This window comes from Indicator indicator, chromosome 17 (assembly GCF_027791375.1).
Source record: "Indicator indicator isolate 239-I01 chromosome 17, UM_Iind_1.1, whole genome shotgun sequence".
NCBI classification, from domain to species: domain Eukaryota; kingdom Metazoa; phylum Chordata; class Aves; order Piciformes; family Indicatoridae; genus Indicator; species Indicator indicator.
The window spans coordinates 20,705,941-20,732,335 of NC_072026.1; the positions used below are offsets into that span (position 1 = coordinate 20,705,941).

Here is a 26,395-nt window from a genome sequence, read left to right on the forward strand (position 1 = left end):
CCTTCCTGTTTTGGCTTCTCTCCTTCCCCCTAAATGTGGAGAATGTCTTCTCCCCCCTCTCTCCTCCACCTTTCAGTGCAAAGATTTAGCTAATTTCTTCTATGAATAGTACAGGAGTAGCCATAGCAACATCACCCTGCCAACCTCACCACCTCCACTGTCTCCGTGTCCCCAGCACCCTGTTCCTCTCACCCTCCCTCGCATTTCCCCAGGGAACATCTGGGCCTTCAGCCATTCCCCACAGAGTGACCTGCATTTGGCTTCCCACCTGCCCCCTCGGTGCTTTCTCTCCTTCCTTCCAGCCACACCTTCTTAGCTCTTGGAAATGCAGCCCAGACCCCCACAGCCTCCCCGAGGCTCTTTTCTCGCCCATCACCCACACTCCAAGAGCCAGGAGCCCCAAATCCATCATCATTCAAAGGCTCAGCAAAGGCTGCTGCTTCTGCCAAGATGTGCCAGCCTGTGCTCACCTACTCCAGGCAATTCCCCAGTGTACAGCAGAAACTAACACAAGCAATGTTTGTGTGAGGAAACACATCACCTTTGGAAAAACACTAGCTGCTGAAGACAGGCAGAGAGGACCTGTCCCCCTCCTCCACCTGCCTGGGCATGAAACACCTCTGCAAGGGAAAGCCATGCAAGCCTGGCATGCTCCTGGCACTTGCAGGTGGTCAGAGACTCATTGTGATGCTGCTCTAACCCCTCCCTGCACACTCCTGACCCTCCAAGAGGAAGAAAGGGGCTGCAGGAAAAGAGGACAGCAGGACATCACATTTCTGGCCAAGCAGGGCCAGCAAACCTGGGGCAGCCCTGGGGGCAGAGAGCACTTCCCAAACACATGCTGCACAGCCTGGGGCCCCTTCCACAGCCATGAGTGAAGGTACATGTCCCAGGCACCCCGAATGAACATGAAAACATCAGTAAGACCTCAGGGAGCCTTACGGGGGGCACTGCTCTGACCACCAGGGACCTCAGAGTGAACTAAGCCATGAAGCTGGTGGGGGAGAAGGTGCTGGGTGTTGCCAGACCATCATTTCAGAGAGCAGCACTGGAGAAGGGGCTCTGGCATGGCAGGCAGCTCAGTGCTCGTCTCCTGAGAGCCCGTGGGCGTCACTGTGCCAGGGAGAGGAGGGGTTTGAGCGCTTTGCTCCTCTAGTGTTGTGCATCAGGGATGCTTCCCTGGATCATGCTGCCATTCCTTCCCCAAAGCCAGGAGTCCTCCTCTCACCCCAGTCCAGCAGGGGAGGAGGATTCGCGTTCTCCCTCAGCAAGTGAGGGGGAATAAGGAGGGCACAGGGCCAGCTGGAGGGACGGCAGTAGGAAAAATGGAGGACAGCAATGACAGTGAGCATGGGGACAGGGGATAAGGAACAGGGAGCATGGACAGATAAGGGAGAAGAAATGGAAGAGATCTCAGAGAGGGGAAGAAAAGCAGAGCCAAAAGAAAGGATAAACTCCAGAGACGCCCTCCCTCCCTGCAGTCAGGATTAGAAGGTCTCTGTTACTGGCACTGCCTCAGCAGCCTGCTTCGTGTTCTAGAGAGGCAGAGTAGGGAACCAATGGGGCACCACAGGTGGCAGGAGGCACAGCCTGATGCTGGGACCATGCTGGGTGTTGGGCAGCATGTGTGGGCACACCTTGAGATGCCCTGGAGCTGTGCAGAGGGTCTGCCAGTCCCCATGGTGACAGAGCACAGGCACCATCATATGAAGCTGGGAGCAGGCTTCCGATGCTACAGCATCTGCACCAGCACACACAGCCTGGCCACTCCTCAGCTTGCCTGGAGGAGTGGGGGGAGGGAAAAGGCTTAAGAAAGAAGTGGTGAAGCTCTCTGGGAGGTGAACAGGTTCCTGCTTTCCTGGGGAAGCCCTCCTGGCCCGCACACCCCTTCCCACCCCTGCTGCTAGAAGTGCTTCCAGGGACAGGGAGCTCATTTAAAGAGGTAGCCCTGAAAAATGGCAGTCCTGCCTCTAGCTGAGGCTCTTGAGGACACAGATGCTGCCTCCTCAGCATCCACAGCATCCAGCCAAATCTATCCAGAGCCCAACATCTCTGGCTGCCTAGAGCCAAACCCATCTTTCTGCTCATAAGCCATGCCCAGCCTTTTCCATTTTATCACCTGTCCTCCCTCTGCCCACTACTGGACTGGGAAGAAGATGGACTCCTGGCATCACTTGGCACCCTTGGATGCGATGGGGATCAGTGCTGCAAAGCCTCACTCACTGCATGCATTTGCCACACGGCAGGGAGCAGCCCTGCCTGTTCTGACACACATCATGTTCTACATGCAGTCCCCAGGATGCTCACGCAGCCTCATGCACTGCCAGCCTCTGCCACTTGCAAGAAGCTTTTTATTTATTGATTTATTTTCATCCTTCGAAAGGCTAAGGCCAAGCAGAGATTCCCAGTGTGAACTTGCAGAGCAGCCCAAGCCCCGGGGCTCCACGACAGCACCACAGAGACAATGATTTCTCTTCTCCTTGCAAAAACATGAAAGGCTCCCCTGCCCAGCCTGCCATGGCAGCAATGCAGCTGGCATCACTGCCCTCCCAGACTGCTTGGAATCATCTTACCAGGAACCCTGTGCCATACCTTTCATGTAAGCAGGAGAGGAAAGGAGAGAGCAGACATGCTTCATTTCCCTGGTTCTACTCAGCTCCCCGAGTCTGCCTCTTGGGATGGAGGGAAGGAAAGAGAGAATAATGGGAAGATGGAAAAATGCTTGCCAGGAATCAGCAGGCAAGGGAGAGTGGAGGCTGATTTTGGTGCAAATAGTGACAGAAACACACAGAAAGCAGGACCAGGCTGATAGGAAGGTGTCTGGGGTTTGGGGGGCGCTTTCTGTGGATATCATCTGAATGTCTTGGCTTTGAATCTGATTGTTTCATCCAGAGCTAGGGACTAAGGCAGTAATGAAGAAAGATCAGGGGAAGGGAAGAAGAGGGCTGTGTTTTCCTAAGAGAAAGGAGGAGAGAATTCCCACTAATTCCCATGTGTCTGCCTGCTACACTGTCTTGAAATAATAATTAGAAGGATCAATAAGAAATCATGTGAGGTTTGCAGCTAATGAACGAAAGAAGCAGCAGAACCAAACTGAAATGCCTGTCTGTGAGGCAGGGTAAATCGTTTTCTCAGACAAGGTCTAGCCTCCATTTTAATGCTTTGCAAACAGACCCAACCATTTTCTAAGCTGCTTTGTGGGTTCAAAACCAAACGGGTCTCTCCATTTAGGGGAGAAAAGGAGACACAGCCCAAGAATGGGTCCTGGAGGAGAACACTAATGGAACGAATGTGTGTGGGAAGGAATGGAGGCAGTGAAATGGGGCAGAATGCACACAACACGCCAGCAGCCCAAGCAGGGTTACGTAATAACCTCGGGGAGCAGGGACGTAGCAGCAGCGCAAGCGAACCACAACTCAATGGAGAGTGGGTGCCAGTTTGGGAGCGCTGGCAAGCAGCACCGTGAACCCATGAGGCTGCCCGGCAGGCAGCACGCTCTGCACCTGCGGAACACAGCGCCACGGGATGCCCTCCGCGCTGCCCTCCGTGCTGCCACGGCTTCGGGCAGCGGCACCGCAGGTGGCGAGGGCCTCAGGTGGGGTGACTGACAGACGACAAGTCCCACGCCTGCCTTGTGCCCAGCCAGACCCAGCTGGCCCAGCTTCGCCACGGGGAGGCTGCTCCCATGCAGCGCTCCTGTGCTGGGCAGGACAGCGGCGACCAGCCTGAGCAACGGCGACGCCGGCCGAGGCGATACCGGCGGCCAGTCCGAGTAACGGCAATGTCAACCGAAGCGATACCGGCGGCCAGTCCGAGTAACGGCAATGTCAACCGAAGCGATACCGGAGGCCAGTCCGAGTAACGGCGATGCCAACGGGAGCGATGCCGGCGCCCTGCCCGAGAAACGGCGATGCCAACCGGAGCGATGCCAGCGGCCAGTCCGAGCGGTACCGGTTGTCCGCCTCCACCCAAGCCGTCCGCCAGGCCCCGGGAGTGCCGCTGCCCCCCGCCACCCTCCCTGCGTTACCCCTCGGCAACCGTCAGCCCCGCCCCGCACCGGGGAGCCGCGGCCCGGGGCCGGCCCGTACCTGCTCGTACCAGTCGCGGCTCGAACACGTGCACTCGGGCCACCATCCCGGGCCGCTCCCGTTCACCTTGGGCGCGCTCTTCCCCGGAGGCGGCGGCTTCAGCGCGGCGGGTTCGCGGGCGGGGGGCCCCAGCTTGGCCTTGCCGCGGGCGGCGGGCGCGGCACCCCCGGGCGCGGGCAGCGTCTGCGAGCCGTACCCGCCGTACCCGTACTGCTCGGGCTGCCAGTCGCCGTAAGAGGGGGGCTCCATGCGCCGCAGGGCCGCCATCCGCGTCACCTCGTAGCACTCGGGGCACTTGCAGCAGTGGTGGTGCTTGTGCATCGCTGCCTCACACCATCGAGCCGGCGGGGAGGGACGGAGGGAGGCGGCGCGCAGGAAGGCAGGGAGGGAGGGATGGCTGGGGGGGCGGCAGCGGCCCCCGCCCCGCGCAAGGCGCGCTTCGGCCCCGCGGTGGGAGCAGCAGGAGGAGAAGGAGGGAGTGGGCTATGGAGCCGCGATCCCGGCGGGGGCGCGCCTCGGCATCGCCAGCAGCACCACTCAGTCCCGGGGGCGCTCCCGGCGCGGGGCGCGGAGCAGCGGCTCGGCGCCGCCGCGCTGCATCAGGCAGCCCGATCCCGTTCGGCTCGGTTCAACCCGATCCCGCTGAGCTCAGCCCGGCCTCGTTCGGCTCGGTTCAGCCCGGTGTCGCTGAGGTCAGGCCGGCTCGGTTCAGACCGGTGTCGCTGAGGTCAGGCCGGCTCGGTCCAGCCCGGTTCCGCCGAGCTCAGCCGGCTCGGGCGCGCTCGGGAGCGCGGAGCATCCACCTCCCCACACACACCGACCCCCGGCGGCCAATCCAGGCCTCGGAGCCGCCTCGCCCCGCCCCGGCGACGAACGCGAGGGCGGCGGGGCCGCGTTCACTCCCCCGGAGTGGGCAGCCCACCGGCCAGCGGGGCCGAGATCTGCTGCGAGCTGCTGGCCGCCCGGCGGTTTGTGCGCTGCTCCCGCTGCGCCCCGGCACAGCAGAGACCCCTGCCCAGCAGCCCTACGCAGCACCGACGGCAGCCCTCCCCCTTGACGTGCCGGGCAGCTCCCATGCGGCTGTTCCACGGCCCCAGTGCGGCTGTGGGCAGCCCGGCCGCTGCTTGGGTGACACCACCAGCAATCACGCCAGCAGCTGTGCCCCACGCTGAAAGATTATATCATCCAGACCTGACCCACAGCCCAGCTCAGTCTCCCATCCAGCAGCATCTATGTTGCATACCCCACATCACACTGGAACAGGTTGCCCAGGGAGGGTGTGGATGCCATCACCCTGGAGGTGTTCAAGGCCAGGCTGGATGAACAACCTGATCTAGTGGGAGGTGTCCCTGCCCATGGGAGGGGGATTGGAACTAGATGATTCCAACCCAAACCATTCTATGGTTCTATGATCAGCTCTCACCCTGCTTGGATGGAAACGTTCCCATGTGCACCAGCAGAGCACCTAGGGGATGCCACCTTTGCCCAGTGAGCCACAAATACACTGAGGGTGTATAAACCCCAAGGCTCTTTGCTGGGCCTTCCACCTACTGCCGTCAGGGAATGATAAAAGCAGAGCAGAAGTGCCTGCTCCTGATGCAGCCCAGGCAGCTCCTGACCTCTTGCACAGAAGTGTTGGACTGGAAGTTCAGGAGACAGTCACCCAGGCAAATCAAAGGGTAGAACCAGCACAGAATTGAGGTTCTATGCATTTGTTCCCATGCTGGGTTTGACCTTCCCCCCCCCACACTTTATTAATATGGGAAGCAAAATGGCTGGAAGCTCCCTGATTAATTCCTATGGAGGGAATATGAGTTATTATAAAGATGACATAATCATTCATTTTTAGTTCAAATGCCTTATAGCCAACAACATTTTTAAAGAAGAATTTTTAATGTGACTTTTCCTTACAGATTTTAGAGTCCTAAACAAACAAACAAACAAAAATCCAGGACTACTTTAGTGTCTCAGCAAATATTAAAGGAGAAGAGCAACTCAAATTGACAGGAAATAGAACTGGTTTGGGAAACTTTCCATTTTGGCAATATTGGGTTAATAGTTGGATTGGATGATCTTCAAGGTCTTTACCAACCTAAATGAGACCCTGGAATAGGTTGCCCAGGGAGGTGGTTGAGGTCCCATCCCTGGAGGTGTTTGCAGCCAGGCTGGATGAGGCTCTGGCCAGCCTGATGTAGTGTGAGGTGTTCCTGCCCATGGCAGGGGGGTTGGAACTAGATGATCCTTGTGGTCCCTTCCAACCCTGACTGATTCTATGATTCTGTGGCACAACCCACATCTGACCAATCAGAATCTGAACTTGGCCTCCTAATGCTTAAAGCATTTAATAAACACTAGGGTGGGTGAGGAATTATTTGAAGCTACATAAATACATAGAACAGCAAGGAAAGATGCCACAGGGCTCCAGCAGGGTACAAGTAAAGGGATGAGACCAAAGTGGGAAGGGGCTGCAAGGTGAGCTACAAGACATGGTGGTTTAACACCCCAGTTCAGGCTGCAAGGTCTGCAGGCTCCTACTGGCCTCATGCAGCCAGCACATCATGGCCCTGTTCACAAGCAGGGCCGTGGGAGCAGGAAGGCTGTGAGGGCCAGCCAGAGAAGAACCCCTACCCACTCGTTGTTTCTTTAGCACTTCAAACTGCAATACAAAACTGCTTTTGCACTTGATCATCACAGACAGGCTGCTCCTGCATTGTTTGCTCCCAAGGGCTCAGGTGAAACAGATCCTTCTGGCTGAAGGCGAGGGGGCAGAGGACAGCCCACACTCGGGACCCACATTGTCCCCACCACGGTGTGCAGAGCCTGTTCTCTCCAGCACTGCCTGTACTTCATTGCCTGTGGGTTGCCTCTGTCACAGGATGGATGGATCATGTGCTGCTCCATGCTTAATGCCATGGAGCGGTATTGTGGATACCTTTCACTGACATCTCCCCAGCTGTGAGCTTAGGACATTTACAATGTTCCTGGACAAGCAAGCCTAGAGAGTGTGTCCTCACTGTGCTGGCCTCATGCAGCTGAGCATGGAAGCAGTTCTACAGGTGAGCCTCACCCTGCTGCTCCCAGGGGCTCTTGCTGATCAATGCTCAGTTGTGGGACCCATGCACACTGTGACACTGACCCAAACACCCAGAGATGCAGCAAGATGAAGCTAAAGGCTGCATGTAAGAAAGTGCTTTTACCCTGCAGAACTCAGTGCCACAGGACACTGCCGACGCCAGGTGGTCACTAAGGCAAGGAAGGACTGGATGCCTGCATGCAAAGCAAGCTTGTTCAGAGTGGTTTTAATCAACGAGGAGCTGTGTTTGTATGCATGGAAGGAAAGCACACAGTGCTGGCATGCACAGACAACTGCACACTTCAGGCTTTAAGAAATTAGAATAATCTCTACATCTTCTACTGCTCCTTGTGCCATCTCCCAGAGCACATTTGCTAGCCCTGCATGAGCAGGAGATGCTGCTAGCTCCAGGAGATGCTGTACCTCCTCAGCAGCCAGGGTAGACCAGGGGGATAGGAGATGTCATCAGTGCATAGAGGGCATGGGGCAAGAACGAAGTTGAGGTAGAAGATTGCTGCACTGAAGGAGAGCAATAAGATTTGTAGAAACAAAGGACAGTGACTGCTGTGCCAAAGCAAAAGGACATGAAGTCTATCTTGGTTACCCACCACCTCCCACCCTGTGGTACCTCTGAGATCTAAATTACTTCACCAATGAAATGTGCCCCAGGACCTGAAACACAATCATAACTATCTACTGCTCCAGCCCAGCTGCAAGCCTCCCTCCATCGCAGTTCCCACCCTGGGATGGCACAGTTCTGCTGTGCATGCAGTGTGCAGAGCCTCCCTGGCCACCCAGTGAGGCTCCCTCCACTACCATTAGGCTCCACCAAAGCCATCTTCGTGCCAAGGTCAGGAAGGAGATCCTTGCTTGGAAGAGGCTGAGTTGAGTGGGAGGAAAGCACCAGGGAACTGCATGTGCAGAGTTGCACATGCAACCCCAACTGCTTTCACCTGCCCTGCTCCAGACATGTTTCTGACTCTCTCAGTGCTGTGGTGGGGGCGGGCAGGGACATGGGCATTCACTTGGAGGAGAAGTGCAAAAGCAAAGGACAAGACCTGTCAGAGAAAAATGTTTCAGTAAGGAGCTGAGTGAACAATTAGGAGAAGCATTTGGTTTTGCCCCCCATGGCAGACTGGAGTGCATCCTCCACAAGGAAGGTCTCTGGTCCTCTTCTGCTTGGTTTCTGGCAGCCCTGCATTTGAGGTAGCTGTGCATGCAGTGGGCATCCCCACATGGGAAACACCCTCACCACCAGCCCTGGACTGCCAACATCACTGCCCCAACCCTACCCCACTTGCCATTTCACAAAATCAAGTTTATTCCACAATCTAAAACCTGCTGCTGCTTTCCCTGGCTCTTATCTGTCAGTGTCTTATTGCCACCTGCCAGTGGAGGGGTCTTGAGCTGTGACAGAGTCCTTCCCTACCCTACTGCAGCTCCCCTCCTGAAAGCCCTCAGGTCCTGCTGAGGCTGCCACGAGAGTTGTTCAGTTTCTATCCATGTGCACCGAACTGCATGTGCTGCCCACTAGCCCTAGTTCTAAAGGAAGAAAAGCCCCTTTGCTGCTGCCTGCTCACAACATCCCCCAAGGTTGTGCAGGGCTCAGGATGCCTCAGTGAGCTCAAGAGGAGGCCAGGGACAGCTGCCAGGGCATCTGCATACTGCACTTCTTCAGCTGGCCTCAGTGAGCAGCTGCACCTTGGCTACTGGGATTGGCGCTGCTGGGACCCACAGGGCATCAGCACCTGCAACGGGGAGCCAGGTCTGTGCCTGGCTGGTGCAGTGCCCAGCACCTGCAGGCAGCTGTGGCCACCTGTGCCCCAGCAATGTGCACACTGACCAGGGCTAAAGGAGCTAGAAGCTGATTTCCAGGCAAGGGCCTTCACGGAGGCAAGCGACTCAAGGCCACTCTCTCATCTGCTGCCCTCTTCTTCCCAGAAGCCTGCCTTGTCTTATTTAAATTAATCTCTGGCAGCTGCTCCTCTTACAGGTGAGGATTCCAGGAAAGTGTCAAGAAATCCCTGGAGATAGTGCTATTTACATGGCACAGAGGGAGCATGGAGCTAGAGTTTATCTGCTGCTGCTGCTGGCATTTCAGCCTCTCTTGTCACTTTCCTCCTCTCACATGAAGTCCTGCTGAAGAGGAAGGCAAGTGTGATCAGGACATGGGGGGGGAGTTGTACCTAAAGCCTTTCTAGGAACAGAAGATGGGGCAGGCTGAAGGCAGTTCATTGCAGAGGTGACAGTCACATGAGTGCTGCCACCCTGCCCCTTGCCTTTAGCCCAAACAGGAGCTCAGTCCTGCCTGGAGAATCAAAGCCATGTGTTAGCTCTGAGCCTGGGTGCAGACAGGGAAGATGTCAACTTTGTAATACTGAGGGAGGAAGTGGGGACAGTTTTATGTTGGGGAGGTACCTTTCTCAACCAAAATCACCTGCAAAAGGCTACTCAACCTCCCAAGCACAGGGCAGGTAGCAGGGTCTGCAGCCATCCATCTGAGGATGGGGGCAGGGAGCAGCAGAAGGCAAATGTGTGGTGGGGAGCAGGCTCCAGGGTGATGAACAGCAAAGGGAGGAACCAAGTGAACTCAGCTCAGCCTGTCAGCTGGTCTTTCAGCACCAACAGACTGCCATCCAGCAGGGGGTTGCAGTGTGCTGTGTCTGTGGTTTGCCAAAGGAAAGCTGTCTAGGCCTTCTGCAGGGCCAGCTGCACAGCTAGTGAGCAACTGGGGTAGGTGGTTCCCGCGAGCACTGGAGGGTTTGCTCAGTCACAAATGAGTAGGAAGGGGCAGGATAATGAACAGCTCACAGTGACACTGTTCCTCTGGGGAAATTCATGCTGGGAAATGCGTAGCTGGCACAATAATAACCAGGCACACCAAGGGACCAATAGCTCTTGGCACTCACAGGGCAGTTGCCAAAGAAATTATTCTCCTATGGAGCAAAACCATTTTCATCCTATTAATGATCCCTGCTACATTGCCCAGTGCCACTGTGCCCTTCCCACACTCTTGCTTGTGGCAGAAATGGCACAAAGGTCTTCAATGGACACCACTCTCTGCAACTGAAATGATGGCCAACTAGATGTCCTCACGGCTGCATTGGCAGGGGACAAGTACAGTGGAGACCTTGGGCAGGTCCCTGCAGCAGAGCCCAGACTCCTTCTCTGTAAAAGAGAGCCTGGAGGTTCTATTTAATAGCAATCAACTGCAGCAGGCTTTATGGATTTCCTGACAGGCTTACAACGCCCACAGCCGCTCCCCCAGTCACCCAGCAGAAAAGCTCCTGCCTTGTGCTGCAACACTGGAAGCATGGGCTGGAGGCTGGCTGTGCTGCTGTGGCTTGTCCCTAAGGCACAAGGAGGGAGCCTTGCTGCTGCACAAGCATGGCAGTTACAGCACTGCCATGTCTTGTGGTATGTGGGTGCCTTGTCCTTGTGTGTGCCACCTTTCTTTTAGAATGAAGCACATTTCCAGGCCGATGGAGCAGAGGGAAGCTTTGAAAATATGGCCAGGTCAGAACTTCACCACTCTAAGACAGAGTCAGAGCAAGGTATTTCAAAGTCTCACGGCTTTTTGACATGAGAAATCTCATGGTTTTTTGGTCCTGCACATTGACCTCCAGCTGCCTGTGCCTAACCCTAACCCTAACCTTACTCTGACCTCACACAGACATCCTTTTCCCCTCATCATTAGTCCCAAGCTGTCCCCAAGTGTGCAGCAGCCAAACGCACCCTACTTGTGCTGTACAAGGCTGTCAGAGGGCTCCAGCCTGGCCCTGCCTAAGCTGCTGTGACCTTTAGGGACACAAAGTTCCATAATTTGGCTCCTGTGGGGTCCCCAGTAGCAGCCACCCCTGCAGGAACAAGTCTCATTCTTGGGGTAGGTCAACACTTGGCTCTGAAAATGCTGCAAGGGCTCAGCACTGCTCTGCTCAGACCTCGGCAGCACAAACCTGGCAAGAGGGACCTTAGGCACCAGGGATGCCCTTTCCTTGATTAATCCCACCCTGCACAGGGAACAAAATGGGGAGCTCTGTGGGTCCACACTTCCGTTTTTGCCTACCCAGCACTGCTTCCTTCCTGTTGTAGCAAAGCTCTTCCAGCATCTTCCACTGCTCCCAGCCAGTGGCTCATGGGGATACTGGTGCACAAGCCTTAGAGGGAGCACTGAGGGAACTGGGGTTGGCTGGAGAACAGAAGGCTGAGGGCAGACCTTCTGCCTCTCCACAGCTCCCTGAAAGAAGCTTGGAGCCAGGTGGAAACGAGCAACAGAACAAGAAGAAATGGTCTCAAGTTGCCCCAGGGAAAGTTTAGGTTGGACACTAGAAGAAACTTCTTCACTGGAAGGGTTCTCAAAGCCTGGCAGAGGCTGCCCGGAAGATGTTTAAATGCCCATCCCTCGAGGTGTTTCAAAGAGGCAGAGATGAGGGCCATGGTTCAGCACAAGCCTTGGTAGAATTAGAGAAAGGTTGCACCCAATGATCTTAAAGGGCTTTTCCTAGCACTCGGTGGTGCCTTGTCTGCGCTGTGCACTTCAGGACACGCTCTGGTCAGCGGGGACAATGACAATGTCCCTGGAGCCCTGGGCACGCCACGCCCCAGCTCAGCCCGGCCGCGGCCCCTTTACGGCAGGGCGCGTGGCTGGCAATTTGTGAATGGCTGGCCCCGCCCCCGCCCCACCCTCCGCCCACTCTGCCAATCAGCGCACGGGCCGCACCGCCGAGAGCAGCTCGCGGGCCTCTCTTAAAGGCAGGAGAAGACAGCACCGTGGCGGATGGGCGAGGTGAGCTTTACGCCGGGTCCCGGCCATGGGGTGAAGAGGTGCTCCTGGGGCAGCCGTAGCCCTGTGCCTCAGGACTGACAGAGCAGCAGCACCACCATCCCCAGGTGACAGCGGGGCTGGGGAGCACCGTGCCACTGCTCTCACGATGGCTTCAGGGCTTGCTGTGGTCATGGGACGGTCAGGTCTCAGGCACTGGGCATCCACAGGGGCCAGAGCACGCTGCTGAACTGAGTGTCACCCCAAGGGAGACCAGGTCATGAGCTCTGCCACCAAGCCACAGCCCAGCCAGGGCAGGCAGCATCCCCAGGCTCTTGTTCGGGAGCAGAGCGGTAACGCAGGAACACTGCCACGGCAGCACAGCCCCAAAGCTTGCAAAACCTCCCTGCAAAAGTACCTCCTGAGATTCGGTAATGCAAAACCTACCCCTGCAGAGAGGAAAGGGCTGCACATGCCTACGGAGCGGGAAGGGGCAGCGCAGCCAGGGGACTGCAGCGCTTGCAGGGGAGTGCAGGGGAGTGGGCAGAGCTTGTTCTTGGCTTCAGCACTGAATCAGCTCCAGGACCAGCCTGGGCCTCCCCCCTGCACCGCACTGTAGTGCCCCCTCACTTGCTCTACCATAGCTCCTCTGCTGTAGCCTGGACTGCAAAACGATCTAATCTTAAAATACCCCTTTCCAAGGCGGGGGGGGGGGGGGGGAAGTGGGGGGGGCAGGGGGCATTTCCTGAGCATGCACAGGTGGGAAGCTGTTGTTTAGAGGCTGGGAAAGCAACACAGGCCAGGCATCATGCTCTCCATGCCACTGTTCTGAGCACAGGTGCTAGTGTGGCTGAGCAGTGCCAGCCCTGAGAGCTATCTAGGCCACAGACCACAGGAAGCCTTTGCCTGACTCTCAATGCTTGGAACAACTTTTAAGTGCAATGCCAGCCAGGCTCCTGCAAGGTGCTTTGTACCCTCAGGCTGCAGGGCTCTGGCAGGCACTGCCCTACAGCAAAGCCTCACTTCCTGCAGCAGGGCACAAGACTGGGTTGAGGCACTTGCACTGCTGCAGCCTTGTCTAACGCCCAGAGCAGAGAAAAGCAAGAGGAGGCAGCACACAGCAGAGACCACCTTCCAAAGGGCTCATGCTCGGATTCACAAGAGGGATGATTCCCAACCCCCTACTCATCCCTTGTGCTCCCAGTGGCTCCCATCACTGCCGAGGATAAAGAATCTCTCAGCACAGTTTGATCCTGCAAATCCTAAAGGCTAAAAACCTCCATGAGCAGCTATGGTGGCTGCTCTATTTATAACAGAACTGGTAGTGCTTCTGCTACCAGAATCCTGATTCCCATCCAGCTCAATGCCATTAAGATGCAGCGATGTTCCCCCAGCTTCAGCGCTCCAGATAGAGAGCAGCTGTCCTGCCAGGCTCTGCCTTCAAGCTTGGTTCCCTGCTTTAAAAAATGGCCTATTTGTTTGGAAGGAACACACGCAGGAGATTTGTCCTCAGCCTCCCGAGATGCTGCGCTGGCTGTGAGGGGGAGCAGAGTGTGGATGGGTAGAGGCTAGGGGTGCACATCCCATGCTGTGGGCAGAGAAGCTCTGCATTTTGGGAGACCCTCCTTGGTTTGTGCTCAAAGGCTTTGGTTGCAGCAGGAGTGTGGTCAGCCATCTGAGGAGGCAAAGCAAGAAAGGAGGGAGCTGGGTGCAGCTATAGGGACTTTGCACCAAGGCTGGAAATTTGATGAGCAAAGCAGATAGACCCAGGGGGCATAGTGTGATGGCTCTTGGAGCTCCTGGCCAAGCCACTGATGTGTCTGGCCCCTGTTCAGTCTCTGTTGAAAGGTCTCACTTCTTGCTTTCAGAGCCAGGCATGAAACCCACCAGTGTGAATCTCAGAGCACAAGTCTCCTCAGCAGCTGTGCTCCCCTGGGCTTCGGCAGACACTTGCACTAGATGGAGGCAAACAAAGCTGGAGCATGAATCTGGAGGGAGGATGGATGGACTCCAGGCTTGTCTGGATGATTCTGGAGTGTGGCTGCCTGTGGGACACTCTGCAAAGTTTCCCCCTCTCACTGCTGCAGAGGAAGAACTGCATGCACTCACACTTCAAACCGGTGACGATGATTTGGATGAATGGATGAACCAACAGCCCCATGTCCAACAGGGCCTTCCTGTGTTATGCAGCCCGAAAAGCCTTGGGGTCCGCCAAGGATCTTCCTCTAGTCACTGATTTTAGACAGAAAGTCCCTAGAGTAGGAATAAGTGGCTATGCACCAGCCTTTGGTTTCGCAGCCTGCTGGCTCTGCTGACCTCTTCGTCCTCTGCTGAAGCTGTATGTTGAGCTTGGAGAACTGAGGTCTAAGCATCTCCTTGTCCATCTAGTAAAGCTCAGGCCATTCAACCCCCAAAACGTCCGTTGAAGTGACAGCTCTTACTGACTCAGGTCATGCTGAACCTTCTTGGAGCAGCAACACCCTGGGATACAGGCAGTTGGCTGCCCAGCTGGGTGTCTATGCTGGGCTCATGTATAGCTCACTCTGAGCATGCTGCTGCAGACGGACACTCTCTTGACTTCAGTGCTTTGGCTTCCCAGCCTCTACCTACAATGTCAAAACACAAAACTGCCAGAGAGCATCTGAATGTGGAGCCCGGAGTGACTGCCAGGCACAAAACAGCTTCAGTGACACTGGGGCAGCAGCTGAGGCCTTTGGGCTGTGAGCTGCTGCTTTGCTTTTCTGCTTCTCCTTACATTAACCATGTTCTCTGAGTTGCATGGGGATGCAATCAGGAGGCTGGGTCCCTCTGGGAGCTGACTGCTCCTTGTCTCCCATTGCTTGAGCATTAGCCCCTTCCCAGGATTTTGAGGTGGCAGAGCTGGTGCTGCCAGGCTCCATCTGAGATAAATCTGTGGCCAGTGTGTCCTGCAGCAATGGCTGTGGCTGACTGCCCAGCCAGCCCACAGAGAGGACATGGAGTGCTGGGGACAGCAAGGCACAGACAACCAAGCAACAGTGTGGGGGTCTTCTTGTGGGGGGGGCTGTATTCATTTCCCACACTCGCAGCAGGGACCTGCTTAATTTCCCTGCTGCTCTTTGCAACAGGAAAGAGTTGTTTGGTGCTACACTTCTCACCCTTCCTGCAGAGAAAATGAAGAGTGGTGGGGCTGCAGCCAGGGCAGGGCAAGGAGCTCACTGTGGGCATTCTGCAGTTGCCACACACCAGCCTCATCCTGACCTGCTGTGGCTGCCTGGAACTGCTCCGCAAGCAAAGGGCAGGCCCCGGGCACGCCCTTCTCTTTGGCCTAAGGCAAGCAGAGAAAGGAAAAAGCACTCAAGAGGGGGGCAGGGTAAGCAGCCAGCTGGTTGCCGTGCTGGCTGCACAGCCTGCCTTGCTCTGCCAAATCCCCTGGGGAGTTCCAGACCTTTCTGGCCTCTGAGCTGTGGGTTTGAGGCAGGCAAGAGTGTCCTCTCCAGTGACAGGCAGGGTGCAGAGGGCTCCTAACATCCCGATGGGGCATTTCTGCAGGGCTGAACTGCATCCTTCTCGGGATGCAGGGAGACAAGGCGACGCTTTTGGCCTCTGTCCAGCAGCACCTGGCATGCTGCAGGCATGCTCAGTGGCATCCCCCACGGCTTGCGGTAGGGCAGCACCCCGTGCCAGCAAGGTTTGCTGTTCAGCGGTGGTTTCAGAGCACGGAGGGAGTCCTTGGAAGCAGTCTTGCTCCTCTCTCCATCCCTTCAAGACCTGATGGTGGTGTTAGCTGTTGGGCTGCACAAGGACAGAGCCGTGACGTCGGCGTAAGGCAGTGAAGCAACCAAAGGCTTGGCAGGCAGGAGGGAGTGGGCTGCACGGGCAGGCGGCGCAGGAAGGGCAGCACCTCGCTGGCGCTGTGACAGCGCTGAGGTCAGAGAGGCTGCGGAGCCGTGCGGGGAGACAGGAGCCGTGCGGGGAGGCAGGAGCCGCTGGCAGGGGACGAGCAGCGCTGCCTCGCAGGCGCAGTGCTCATCAGCAGCATTGTTCCTCTGCCATTTATCTTTACAGCTGGCTTCTCTCCGCTCCACGCACGGAACATGAGAACGGCGTCTGCTGAGGGAAGCAGCGTCCCTGCCAGCCTGTGGGCAAACGGCACCGGCCGTGGAGCATCCTCGAGGACCTTTCCGCTGCAGCTGCACACAAGCCCCAAGCAGCCCTGCTGAGGCAGTTGGGGGCCTGGGGCAAGGTTGAAATGGAGGATTTGACAAATGAAACCCCACAAACCCCAAAAGCTCAGGCAGGATTGTGCCTCTGAGCACCGCAAGAGGGTATTTCAGCTGGCTGAGTCCCTTTGCTCTTGCCCCGTTGAGGGCTGAACATCTACTTTGCCATGGAGAAATGGTTTCAGCCACCTGAGCCCCCCTGCCAGGGAGCACAGGTTACTGCTGTGTCTGTTGCTCCCACGTCCTCTGCTGCAGCCATTTGCACACTGCAGGGCTGTGCAGAGTGCACACATGTCCTCGCCAGCAGACGGAAAATTTCCTGTTCCTGGAAGCATCTGTGTGGAGAGGCAATTTATTTCTCATCTGTCTTCCTGACTAGAGTGGTCATGGTGGCTTTTGCTCTGTGATCACCACTGGAGAAAGCTGCAGGCAGGGGAAAGGACAAAGCCAGGACAACTGAAAACTTATTTCCATTGACGGATGCGATAAGAGAATCACACTTGGTGCAGGCAGGACAAGGAGGCAGTTCATCATCTTGCCTTTTATCAGTGGCAGGGTGTCTGCTAGAGCTCTTGTTGCTGTGCACCAGGGGGGCAGCTGCTCTGCCTTGCAGCTGCTGCTCTCTGCCCCTAGCACTAAACATCACCCGCTGGAACAGCTTCCCTGCTTCTTCCAAGTGCCATTTGCCACCTCAGGTGTTTTTCTGAAACCCACTTTGGAAATGCCTGTGGCTGAAAGCATGCACCAACGGCTGGGGAGCAAGAATTCACTGTGGAGGTGGGCAGGAGCTGGCTGTGTAGGTGGTACACTGCCCCAGCTCTGTCCTGCATGCTGGGGCTGGTGAGAACTGATACAGGAGGTGGTGCTGGGCAGCAGCTGAGGTATCCTCAGTGCCTCCATGCAGGAGGGAGAGGTGCAAAGCAGGGCCCACGCTGTGGTCCATTGGCACAGCCTGCTCCCAGGCACGGCCAGTCCCGAGTCATGGTCTGGACTGCTGACGTGGGGCACAGCTGAGATGCTGAGATGCCATGGAGTGCCATGGCAGCAGGGCTGGTGTTCAGCGGTGAAGATGCAGTCTGGGGTTCAGGCTCAGCACTGTGTCAGAGGCCTCTGTATCCCAGCACTGCCATAGGAACAGTGCTCAAGCCTGCAGCACTTGGTCCCAAGCTCCAGGACAGCTGCTGGGTCTCCATGGGAAGCCACGTTGCAAGTAGGACTGCAGGGGTGGCTAAGCCCATCACTGACTGATACTGTTCCCAATGGGGTTTTGCCTCCAGGACCCTGCTGTGGCCAAGCTGTGAAGTTGCCATCCTCTGGGATGAAAGAGACTGCAGATGAGAAAGCCCTCCCAGAGCCCTGTCCTGCTCACCCAGGCCCCCCTCCCTCCCTCTCAGGGCAGTGACCCCCTACTTTTGGCCAGCAGCCATGGTCCCCGTGGATGGGTGACCCCAAAAGCAGCAGTGCCTGGTACTGAGGACAGGCTCTTGACCCGCACTGACACAGGCTGGGAAAGGAGGAGGCTGGAAAGCAAAATAAAAAAACCTTCAGAAAAGAATGACAGGAATTATTTCAGGGCTGAACAACCTGCCTCACACCGAGCAAGCAAAGGAGCCAATCTGTTTAGTTTATCTAAAGGAAGTTCTGAGGGAGCTGAAGCGCGTCTATAAATACCCACACGTGGGGAACATTTCTGATTGCTACAGCCCTTTATCCTGGCAAACAAAGGCAGCAGAATTTCCTGGGGCTGGGAGCTAAAGCGAGAGAAATCCAGGTTACCAGCAAAGTGAAGATCTCTAATGGGGAGGATAAATATCCGTCAGGCCAGCCAGGCTAGGGACACAGCAGATTGGTCATCACTATTGCTTTGAGCTGGGAGAGGGAAGATTGAGACAGGAGATGAGGAAGAAATTCTTTAGCGTGAGGGTGGGGAGACACTGGCACAGGTTGCCCAGGGAGGCTGTGGCTGCCTCCTGCCTGGAGGTGTTCCAGGCCAGGTTGGATGAGGCTGGTGGGAGGTGTCCCTGTCCATGGCAGGGGCTTGGAACTGGATGAGCTTTAAGATCCCTTCCAACCCAAACCATTCTGTGATTCCATGAAGTCTTACAAATTGAAGCTAGGTGGCTGCTGCTCAAGAAGACATTGTGGTACAGCCAGACATTGGGGCTGGATGCAGGAGCCAGTGCACTGCAGAGCCTGGGAGGTTTATGAAGAAAAGCCCTTGGCATCTGAGTGCTCCTGGTTGAGCAGACCCTCACCTCTCATGGCTTTTGCCCCCTGACCCTGTGGCTGTGATTCCCTCCCACTGGCGAATGGAGACCAGCAGCTGAGCTCAGCCTCCACTCATGTTCAGCAAAGCACTGTTCCACTCTTCCAAAACTGGTCAGGATTTGGTGAATGTTTGAAAATGTAGAGAGTAGCAAGAGGAAAAGGAGAAATTAAACAGTATGGGGGGAAAAAATGGGGCATGACCCATTTTATTGCACTGCCAAATAGGAAGGAAAGAAGAGAGAAGCAGCAGCAGAGTAGTTTTCATATTTAAAATATTTCGGAAGACTTTGACTCAGCAAACAAACATCATTGCAAACTTTGCCAAGGGAAAAACAACATTTCCATAGAACTTGAAATCTGTGGCGAGCTCCATCCAACCCAGGCCACTTCATCTCCCTACAAAATGCATTTTGCCCTTCACCCATCCCTAGAACTCCCCTCAAAGGCATCGCCCAGACAATGCTCTCACATCAGGAGGAAGGTGAGATTCACAGAGCACATCCAAGTCAGCAGCACTTCCAGCTCAGTAAGACAGCAGAGAGGAGTTCTCAGCAAGCTGAGGAATGAACCTGCCCTTTGAGAGCCTGGAGGAGAAATGCCGGAAATCTGCAGTGTGGAAGCGTGCCAGCACTGGGGCCAGGATGGATGGGGCTGGGAGGATTCCAGCTCCACACAGACTTTATTTCGGCACCACATCCACCTGCACTGGGGGCTGACACCAGACCATAGGGAGTGCTACCATGGTGAGGATGATTTCAGTGTCAGCCAGCCCCTGACACTGGACACCGCTAGATCTCCTAGCCTGAGCATGTCCAGAGTAGCCATGAGGACACAGCCTGAGCATGTTCAGAGTGGCCATGAGGAAACACTGTAAGGCCCAGGGGAGGAAAACACCTCCCTGGCAGTGTCCCCAAGGTGCAACGGGCACGCGGCCCCGGTGCTGTCCCCTCAGTGCCAGCCGCTGGCTGGGCTGGCAGGGTGGGACGCAGCGTGGGGCACATGGAGGCTCACCTCGGGTAGGGTGCTGTGAGAGCTGAGCACCAGGCTGCAGATGCTGGCTGGTGCCTCTGTCCTGCGAGCTGTCACCCTCACCAGCCGTGGTGGTGTCCTGGAGCCGCTGTCCCCAGCACCTGCAGGAAGTCTCCACTCACCATCCCGGGAGGGATCCTGAAACGGACAGGGGTCACAGGTGGGTAAGGCAGGCCAGTTGCCTCCAGCTCCCACCACCACTTCTGAAGGGCCAAACTGAGCCCTTCCAGACTCAGCACTGCTCAGCACTGCATAGCCCACACCTGGAGCACTGCCTGCAGGTTTGGTCCCTGCTATACAGAAGAGATGTGGACCGCCTGGACAGCTCATGGCAACTGCACTGTCACCTAGAAAGGTTGGAGCAGAGGATCCTTGGGGTCCCTTCCTGGCAGTCTGGGAGTCCCCATGCTGAGGGCTGACAGTGCCTTCAGGGAGCATCCCACTGCTTGTGCCAGCCCTGCCCTGCCACCAGCCACATGGGCAGCAGGGCCACTGCAGGTGAGAGTAGAGGCTTGCAGGCAGGGGACTCCAGAGCTGTCCTGTGCGTTGGGTTTGGCTGAGCTGGAGTTAATTCTCCCCAGAGCATCGTCCTAGTGCTGTGTGTTGCAGGGCTGTTGCTGGGTGTTGATACCACACCAGGGTTTTGGCTGCTGCTGAGCCCAGCACCCAGGCTCTGCTTTTCCAGCATTCCCCCCAGCAGGATGTTGAGGGGGGATAGATCTTGGAAGGGGACACAGCCAGGCCAGCTGACCCAAACTGACCATGCTCCATGCCATGTGAGGTCAGCTCAGACACAAAAGCTGAGTGAAAGAAGGCAGTGTGGGGACGTTGGATGGTGGCAGTAAGCCAGTGGTGTGCTGGGTGCATCAGGAGTGTGTCAAGCAGGTCCAGGGAGGTTCTCCTCCCCCTCTATTCTGCCCTGCTGAGACCTCACCTGGAATATTGCATCCAGCTCTGGGCTCTCCAGGTCAGGAGGGACAGGGATCTGCTGGAGAGAGTCCAAGGGAAGGCTCCAAGGATGCTGAAGGGCCTGGAGCACTGCCTGGGGAGGAGAGGCTGAGAGCCCTGGGGCTGTTTAGTCTGGAGAGGAGAAGGCTGAGAGGGATCTGATCAATGTCTATCAATAGCTGAGGGCTGGGGGTCAGGAAGGAAAGGACAGGGACAGACTGCTCAATTGTGCCCTGGTATAGGACAAGGGGCAATGGATGGAAACTGCAGCACAGGAGGTTCCACCTCAACATGAGGAGGAACTTCTTGACTGGGAGGGTCCCAGAGCCCTGGAGCAGGCTGCCCAGAGAGGTTGTAGAGTCTCCTTCTCTGGAGCCTTTCCAACCCTGTCTGGATGTGTTCCTGTGTGACCTGTGCTGGATTCTCTGCTCCTGCTCTGGCAGGGGGGTTGGATTGGAGGATCTCCAGAGATCTCTTCCAACCCTTAACATCCTGTGAGCCTGTGATTCTGTGGTGTCTGTCTGAGAAGGGGAGTGATAGAGTGGCCTTGGTAGGTATTTGGTGGGTGGCTCCCAGCCAGGGCCAAACTACTACATCCTGCTGCTGGGCAGGGGCAGCTGCCTGTTGGATTTCACACTTCAGCAACACAAGATGCCTCAAACACACTATTTTTTCTGAGAGAAAAAAGGCAGGATTTGGTGGCATGGAGGGGCTTGGGCTGCTCAGTGCAGAGCCCCAAGATTGCCTGGTTTGTGTGTCGCACCCTGAACAGGGCACTGCAGGGGGACAGGGAGCCCCCTCAAGTCAGCTGTGCCAGGCCCACAGCTGCTTCCCCACTTGTTTCCACATTGATTTTTAAATGTCCTTATTGACTGCCACATCTCCTCAGGGCCCCATGGCCAGGCCTGGCTGTCACAGATTGGTGGCTGTTGCCAGCAGAGCTTGCTGGAAGGTGGATCAAAGTGAATGGGACAGGAAAACCCTAAGTGTGATCCCCCTGCCCATGGGTCACCTCACTAAAAATCCATTCAGAAACGCAGACCTGCAGCTTTGGCTTCAGCTAGGGGGGACTGTCAGTGTGAAGGGGGGCAAGGAAAATGGGGCTAAGTTGCTGAGTCAGAGGAGCACAGATATTTCCTGCACTGACTGCAGGCAGGTTTGTCTCCTCTGTTCTTAATCATCAAACTCCATTAAGGTGTTTCTCCTCCAAAGACATTGTTCCTTCTAATCTGCTCTGCTGAGACCCCACCTGCAGCACTGTGCCCAGCTCTGGTGTCCTCAGCACAAGAAGGACATGGAACTTGTGGAGAGGGTCCAGAGGAGGCCACCAAGATGATCAGAGGCTGGAGAACCTCCCCTGTGGGGACAGGCTGAGAGTTGGGGCTGTTTAGCCTGGAGAAGAGAAGGCTGCAGGGAAGCTTTAGAGCAGCCTTCCAGTACCTGAAGGGGCTCCAGGAGAGCTGGGGAGGGATTTTTGTCAAGAGGTGGGAGTGCCAGAATGGGGGACAATGGCTTTGAGTATAAAGAAGGATGGATTTAGGTTGGACATTAGGAAGAAGTTCTTTACTGTGAGGGTGGTGGAACACTGGAAGAGGTTGCCCAGAGATGTGGTGGACACCTCATCCCTGGAGCTGTTCAAGGCCAGGCTGGATGAGGCCTTGAGCAACCTGGGCTGGTGGGAGGTGCCCCTGCCCATGACAGGAGGTTGGAACAGGATGATCTTTAAGGTCCCTTCCAATTCAGGCCATTCTATTATTCCATGATTCAGCTACGTTGTCCCTGTGTGCCACCCAGGTTTGGTGTGCCCAGGGAAGCAGTGGGAAGCCAGCTCAGCCAGGGAGGGACGCAGGTGGTGGTTGTCTGGGAGGATTATTTTGTTCCAAGGAAGAATCCCTGAACTTCTGCATTCCTACCCAAATGTCCCTGTATCCCCAGTCCAGGGGGCTCCCAAAAGGATGGCAGGGGGAAGAGAACAGGAAGAAGACCTGCAGAGGCAGAAGGCAATTTCATTTACTTCGGTGCCTTTCAGATCACTGAGACCCTCCTGCTCAATTCCTGCCTCCTCACCTGGTGCTGTGTCTTTCAAAAAGGCTGTTGAAAATTAAAGAGAATGCAAATAGGAGAGGCAGAAGTTATCTGAGAGCTGGAAAACATCTCTGAAAAGGGAAACTTAAAAGATTCAACCTTCTTCACTTATCATAAGGTGGCTACATCAGAGAGATGAAACACCTCAATGGAAGACAGTGTCAGACAGGGGCAATTAATGCAGCTGCCAGGGCTGAGCAGAGCCAGGGTTGGAGCTGCAGCTATTTGCTTTAACAGTAATTCAGTTAACACTTGTGAACCAGAGGAGCTGCCTCCTTAACAAGGCAAGCTGTGACAGAGGGGGTGTGGGAAAACCCTGGGTGTGAGCTGCCCTGACTGCTGTGCCCAGCAGCCTCCTGTGCTCCTTGACTCACCCTGGGGCAGCACCGTGCCAGTCTCTTACCTTGGGCAGGTGCTGGGGCTCTCGGGGTGCAGGGTGGGGCTGGCTGGCCTCATGCTGCTCCCCAGCTGTGCCATGCTGTGTGCCTGGGCTGGGAGGCTGCAGGGGTGCGGAGCGCAGTGTGAAATCGTAGAATTCATGGATGTCTGCAAAACAGCACAAGGAACATCCACAGGACAGCCCAGAGCCAGAGCCCTGCCGGGGGCACTGCACCTGTGCCCACCGTGCATCCTGAGACCTCTGTGAGCAGGCACCTGGGTGAAGGGCTGGGACAGGGCTCTGCTGGCTGCCCAGCCTGGCTGCATTGCCCCCCACACCTGCTGGACAAGGCAGGGTGCAGCAAAGTGCCTGGTTCAGCATGCGGGACCCCATGGCTACGGAGGGCAGAGGCTTCTCCCCTGAGCAATGGCCACATGCTCTAGAGGGGCTGAGAGCACACTGCCCTCAGCAATAGCAGTCAAAACTCCCACCCTGTGCCAGCCCCTCGTATGGTTTCATGTCTCTTTAGCTCTGAGAAGCTGTGCCAGGCAGCCCCTGCTTGCCTACCCTGATGCTGCCAGGCTTTTCTGTCCCCACAGCTTCTCCCCAGTGCCCCTGGGCTCCCTTCCCACAGAGACAGGCAAAGAGGGCACAGGGCACTAGGCCAGCAAGCTCCTGGTGTACAAGCTCTAAAGCTGATGGCTACAGCTATGTTCTCTCCAGATCCTTCCCTGATAAATTCCCTCTTCCCATCTGGCATGATATTACCTGTGCACTGCCACAGGCAGATGTCAGGTATCCTCTGCTCCAGAGAGCAGTGGGGTGACAGTGGGACCTGACAGCATCTACTGCCCACAGAGGGGCTGTGGGAGTCCAGACTCTCTCCTGCCCCTGCCAGGGGCATTTTGCCCTCTCCTTGTCACACATGGAGGATTGCAGGGAGCAGCAGGGCTGCAAAGGGCTTTGCTCCTCCCTAACAAAGTCCCAGGTACTGGGCACCCAGGCAACTGCTGGCCCCCAGCAGTCCCCAGTTCATCTCCAGAGCCAGGTCAGACGGCGACCTCCAGATCCAGCACCTCCACAGGAGCAACAAAAGCCAGTGTGCCCACTGCAGGAGTGTTTCATTTCAGCAAGGGCACCACATCAAAAGGGAGAAGCTTTTTTACCAAGAAACTGAAAGGGGTAACAATAAAGGTAAAAGAGCTGTGGGGGGCACTGAGCCTGTTCAGAGAAGCTCAGCTGGGACATCAGAGCAAACAAGCAGTGCCTGGCCAGAGGAGACTGTAAAGGCAAGAGGGAGGAAAGCAAGGCTGGACCAGAGGGAAAGGGAGGCTATTAAAAGAGAGAAGACATTCAGCCAAAAAGCTGAGGCTGCGTCCAAAGGAGAAGAGCAGACGGGCTGGGAAATGCTGCCAGGTTAAAGGTAAAGCTCCACAAGGCCACCCGAGAGAGTGGTGAATGCCTTGCAAAAGGCTTAAAAGGGCTTAAAAGCACCTGGGGCACAGGAAGCCTGGTGGGGCTGGCAGGGCACAGAAGTCACAGCAGCATAAATAAGCGTTCAAAGCGGGGACAGCTGCAGCAGGAACCTGAGCTCATTTTCTCTGGCTGCCTCTGCTTGCAGAGCAGCCTGCAGAGCCCCTCTGCTGCAATCAAGCCCAGGAGCAAGTGGTGGCTCTTGGCTTGAGGGGGCTGTGGCTGCTCCTCCAGTACTCCCTGGCAGCTACAGCAGTCCTTCACCTCAAACTGTGCCACATCCAGGCTTGCTGGGTATCAAATGCCCACTTTGCAAAGCTTTCCAAAGGAAATCTGAGGAGTGCTGGGCAGTGCCAGCAGTTTCAGCAGGGGCAGGCTGAGCACTGCCTGAGCCTGTTTCCCTGGCAGGCTTTCACAAAGCAAGAGCGCACCCCAAACACAGGTCCCCATCTTCTCCCTGTGCTTAACCACGTGCCCATGCACCATAGCAGCACATGCATGTTGCAGATGGGAAGGGGAAAAGCATCCACCCTCATCACCCAGCTCCTAGGGGCTGCTGGTGGCCTCCCAGCTGCAGGGGGAAACCTTCTCTGAAGCTCGGCTGCTGGCAGGACAGCTTTGTGCCCATGGGGAGCCCAGCCAGGCCGAGTGGCCACCCAAGCCCAGAGAGCACAGTGCCACTGCTTGGCATCCATGCCACTTTTGGAACTGCTGTTTCACACTGCATCATTGCCAGGCTCTCTCCTGTGCCATGGGAGAAATGGGGCAGCCAGAAATGCTGGGAGGAGTGGGAGTCTCCACACCTGCCCACCACACCCAGAGCATCCCCTCTGCAGCACCCCAGTGCCCAGCACGCTGCTGGCAGCTCCCAGAGGCCTCCTGCATCAGCCATGAGGTCACAGCGGCAGCCACCACCACCAGACAAACAGGACTTTGTCTGCCTGCAAAAACATCCCTGCCTCTGGTTATAAAAATAGTCACTGCAGAACGGGCCAAGGAGGCTCCTGCCTGCCTGCACTACATTTGGAGTGTGCAAAACTCCCCCAAAATCCAAACAGGACTGAAACAGCCCCACCCTGACAGTGTCTCTGTTTGTCACCCATCTGCTGCAGGAACAAAGCCCTGGGCAGCCCAGCTGGCGAGGAGCCTGCAGAGCAGGCAGCAGCTTGGCACCTCTGAAACCCTCAGCCCATTTTAGAGGCTCACCAGGAGAGGGAATCGTTGCTGGCACCAGGGGTAGAGGAGGTTCAGGAGTGGAAGATGGAGATTGGATAATAGGAAAAATGCCTTCACAGCGAGGGTCATTGGGCACTGGAAGAGGCTGCCCAGGCAGGTGGTGGAGTCCCCATCCCTGGAGGTGTTCAAAAGATGAGGTGTTTAGGGCCATGGCCTAACAGATGTGTGCGGGGAGATGTCAGGTTATGGCGAGACTCAATAATCTCCAGAGCTTCTCCAGCCAGGTGACTCTGTGATTGAGTTCAGGCAGCAAAGGGCTGCCTGTGGCTGTGCCAAGAGTAGATTTTGAGGACACACAGGCCTGTGGCATTAGAGAAAATTTAAACAGATGTTGGTTTCCTTCATGCCCTGGGGGCATCACAAGTTGCACACAAGTCTGCCTGACCTGCACACTTTGAGGAGTAGCATGATGTGAAAGGCCTCAGTAAGAGAGGACATTGTGGTAGCCAAACCTGCTGCTGTGTGCTGTCCTACAGCCCAGTTTCTGCTGGATGCCAATGGATTGGACTAGATGACCCTTGGAGGCCCCTTCCAACCCAGACCACTCTGATTCCTTGAATATCTGATTCAATCCACTCAAGATATAACAAGGAAGAGTGACTCCAGATTTCCAGACACTACAATGTGTGCAACCATTTTCACCTGGAGCTGGGGCATTCATGCTCCCCAGGGGCTGGAAGAAAGCAGGACACCAGTGCTGAAGGGCTGCAAAAGGAGGCATCTCTACAGGGCCAGAGCAGGCAGCGAGACAGAAGCCTCTGTGCTGGGTGGGAGGTACACCCCTGGCTCTCCTGCAAATCCTCTTCCCTTGCATAACCTCTGAACCAGCTCCCTGTCTCCCTGCATACCTCA

At 56.1% G+C, this 26,395-nt stretch overlaps 1 protein-coding gene across 5 annotated transcripts in view; it reads right to left on the reverse strand.

The window, feature by feature from the left end:
* Nucleotides 1-26,395, reverse strand: part of DLG3 (discs large MAGUK scaffold protein 3) — a 99,471-nt gene that overhangs the window by 68,404 nt on the left and 4,672 nt on the right. For 4 of the 5 annotated variants that reach the window (XM_054388542.1, XM_054388541.1, XM_054388540.1 and 1 more), the window contains exon 1: nucleotides 4,089-4,409. In XM_054388542.1, the coding sequence (XP_054244517.1) occupies nucleotides 4,089-4,409 (321 nt within the window). Of the gene's footprint in view, nucleotides 1-4,088; nucleotides 4,410-19,404; nucleotides 19,561-22,858; nucleotides 23,002-26,395 lie in introns of those variants that run through there. The other variant, XM_054388537.1, reaches the window with a different exon arrangement.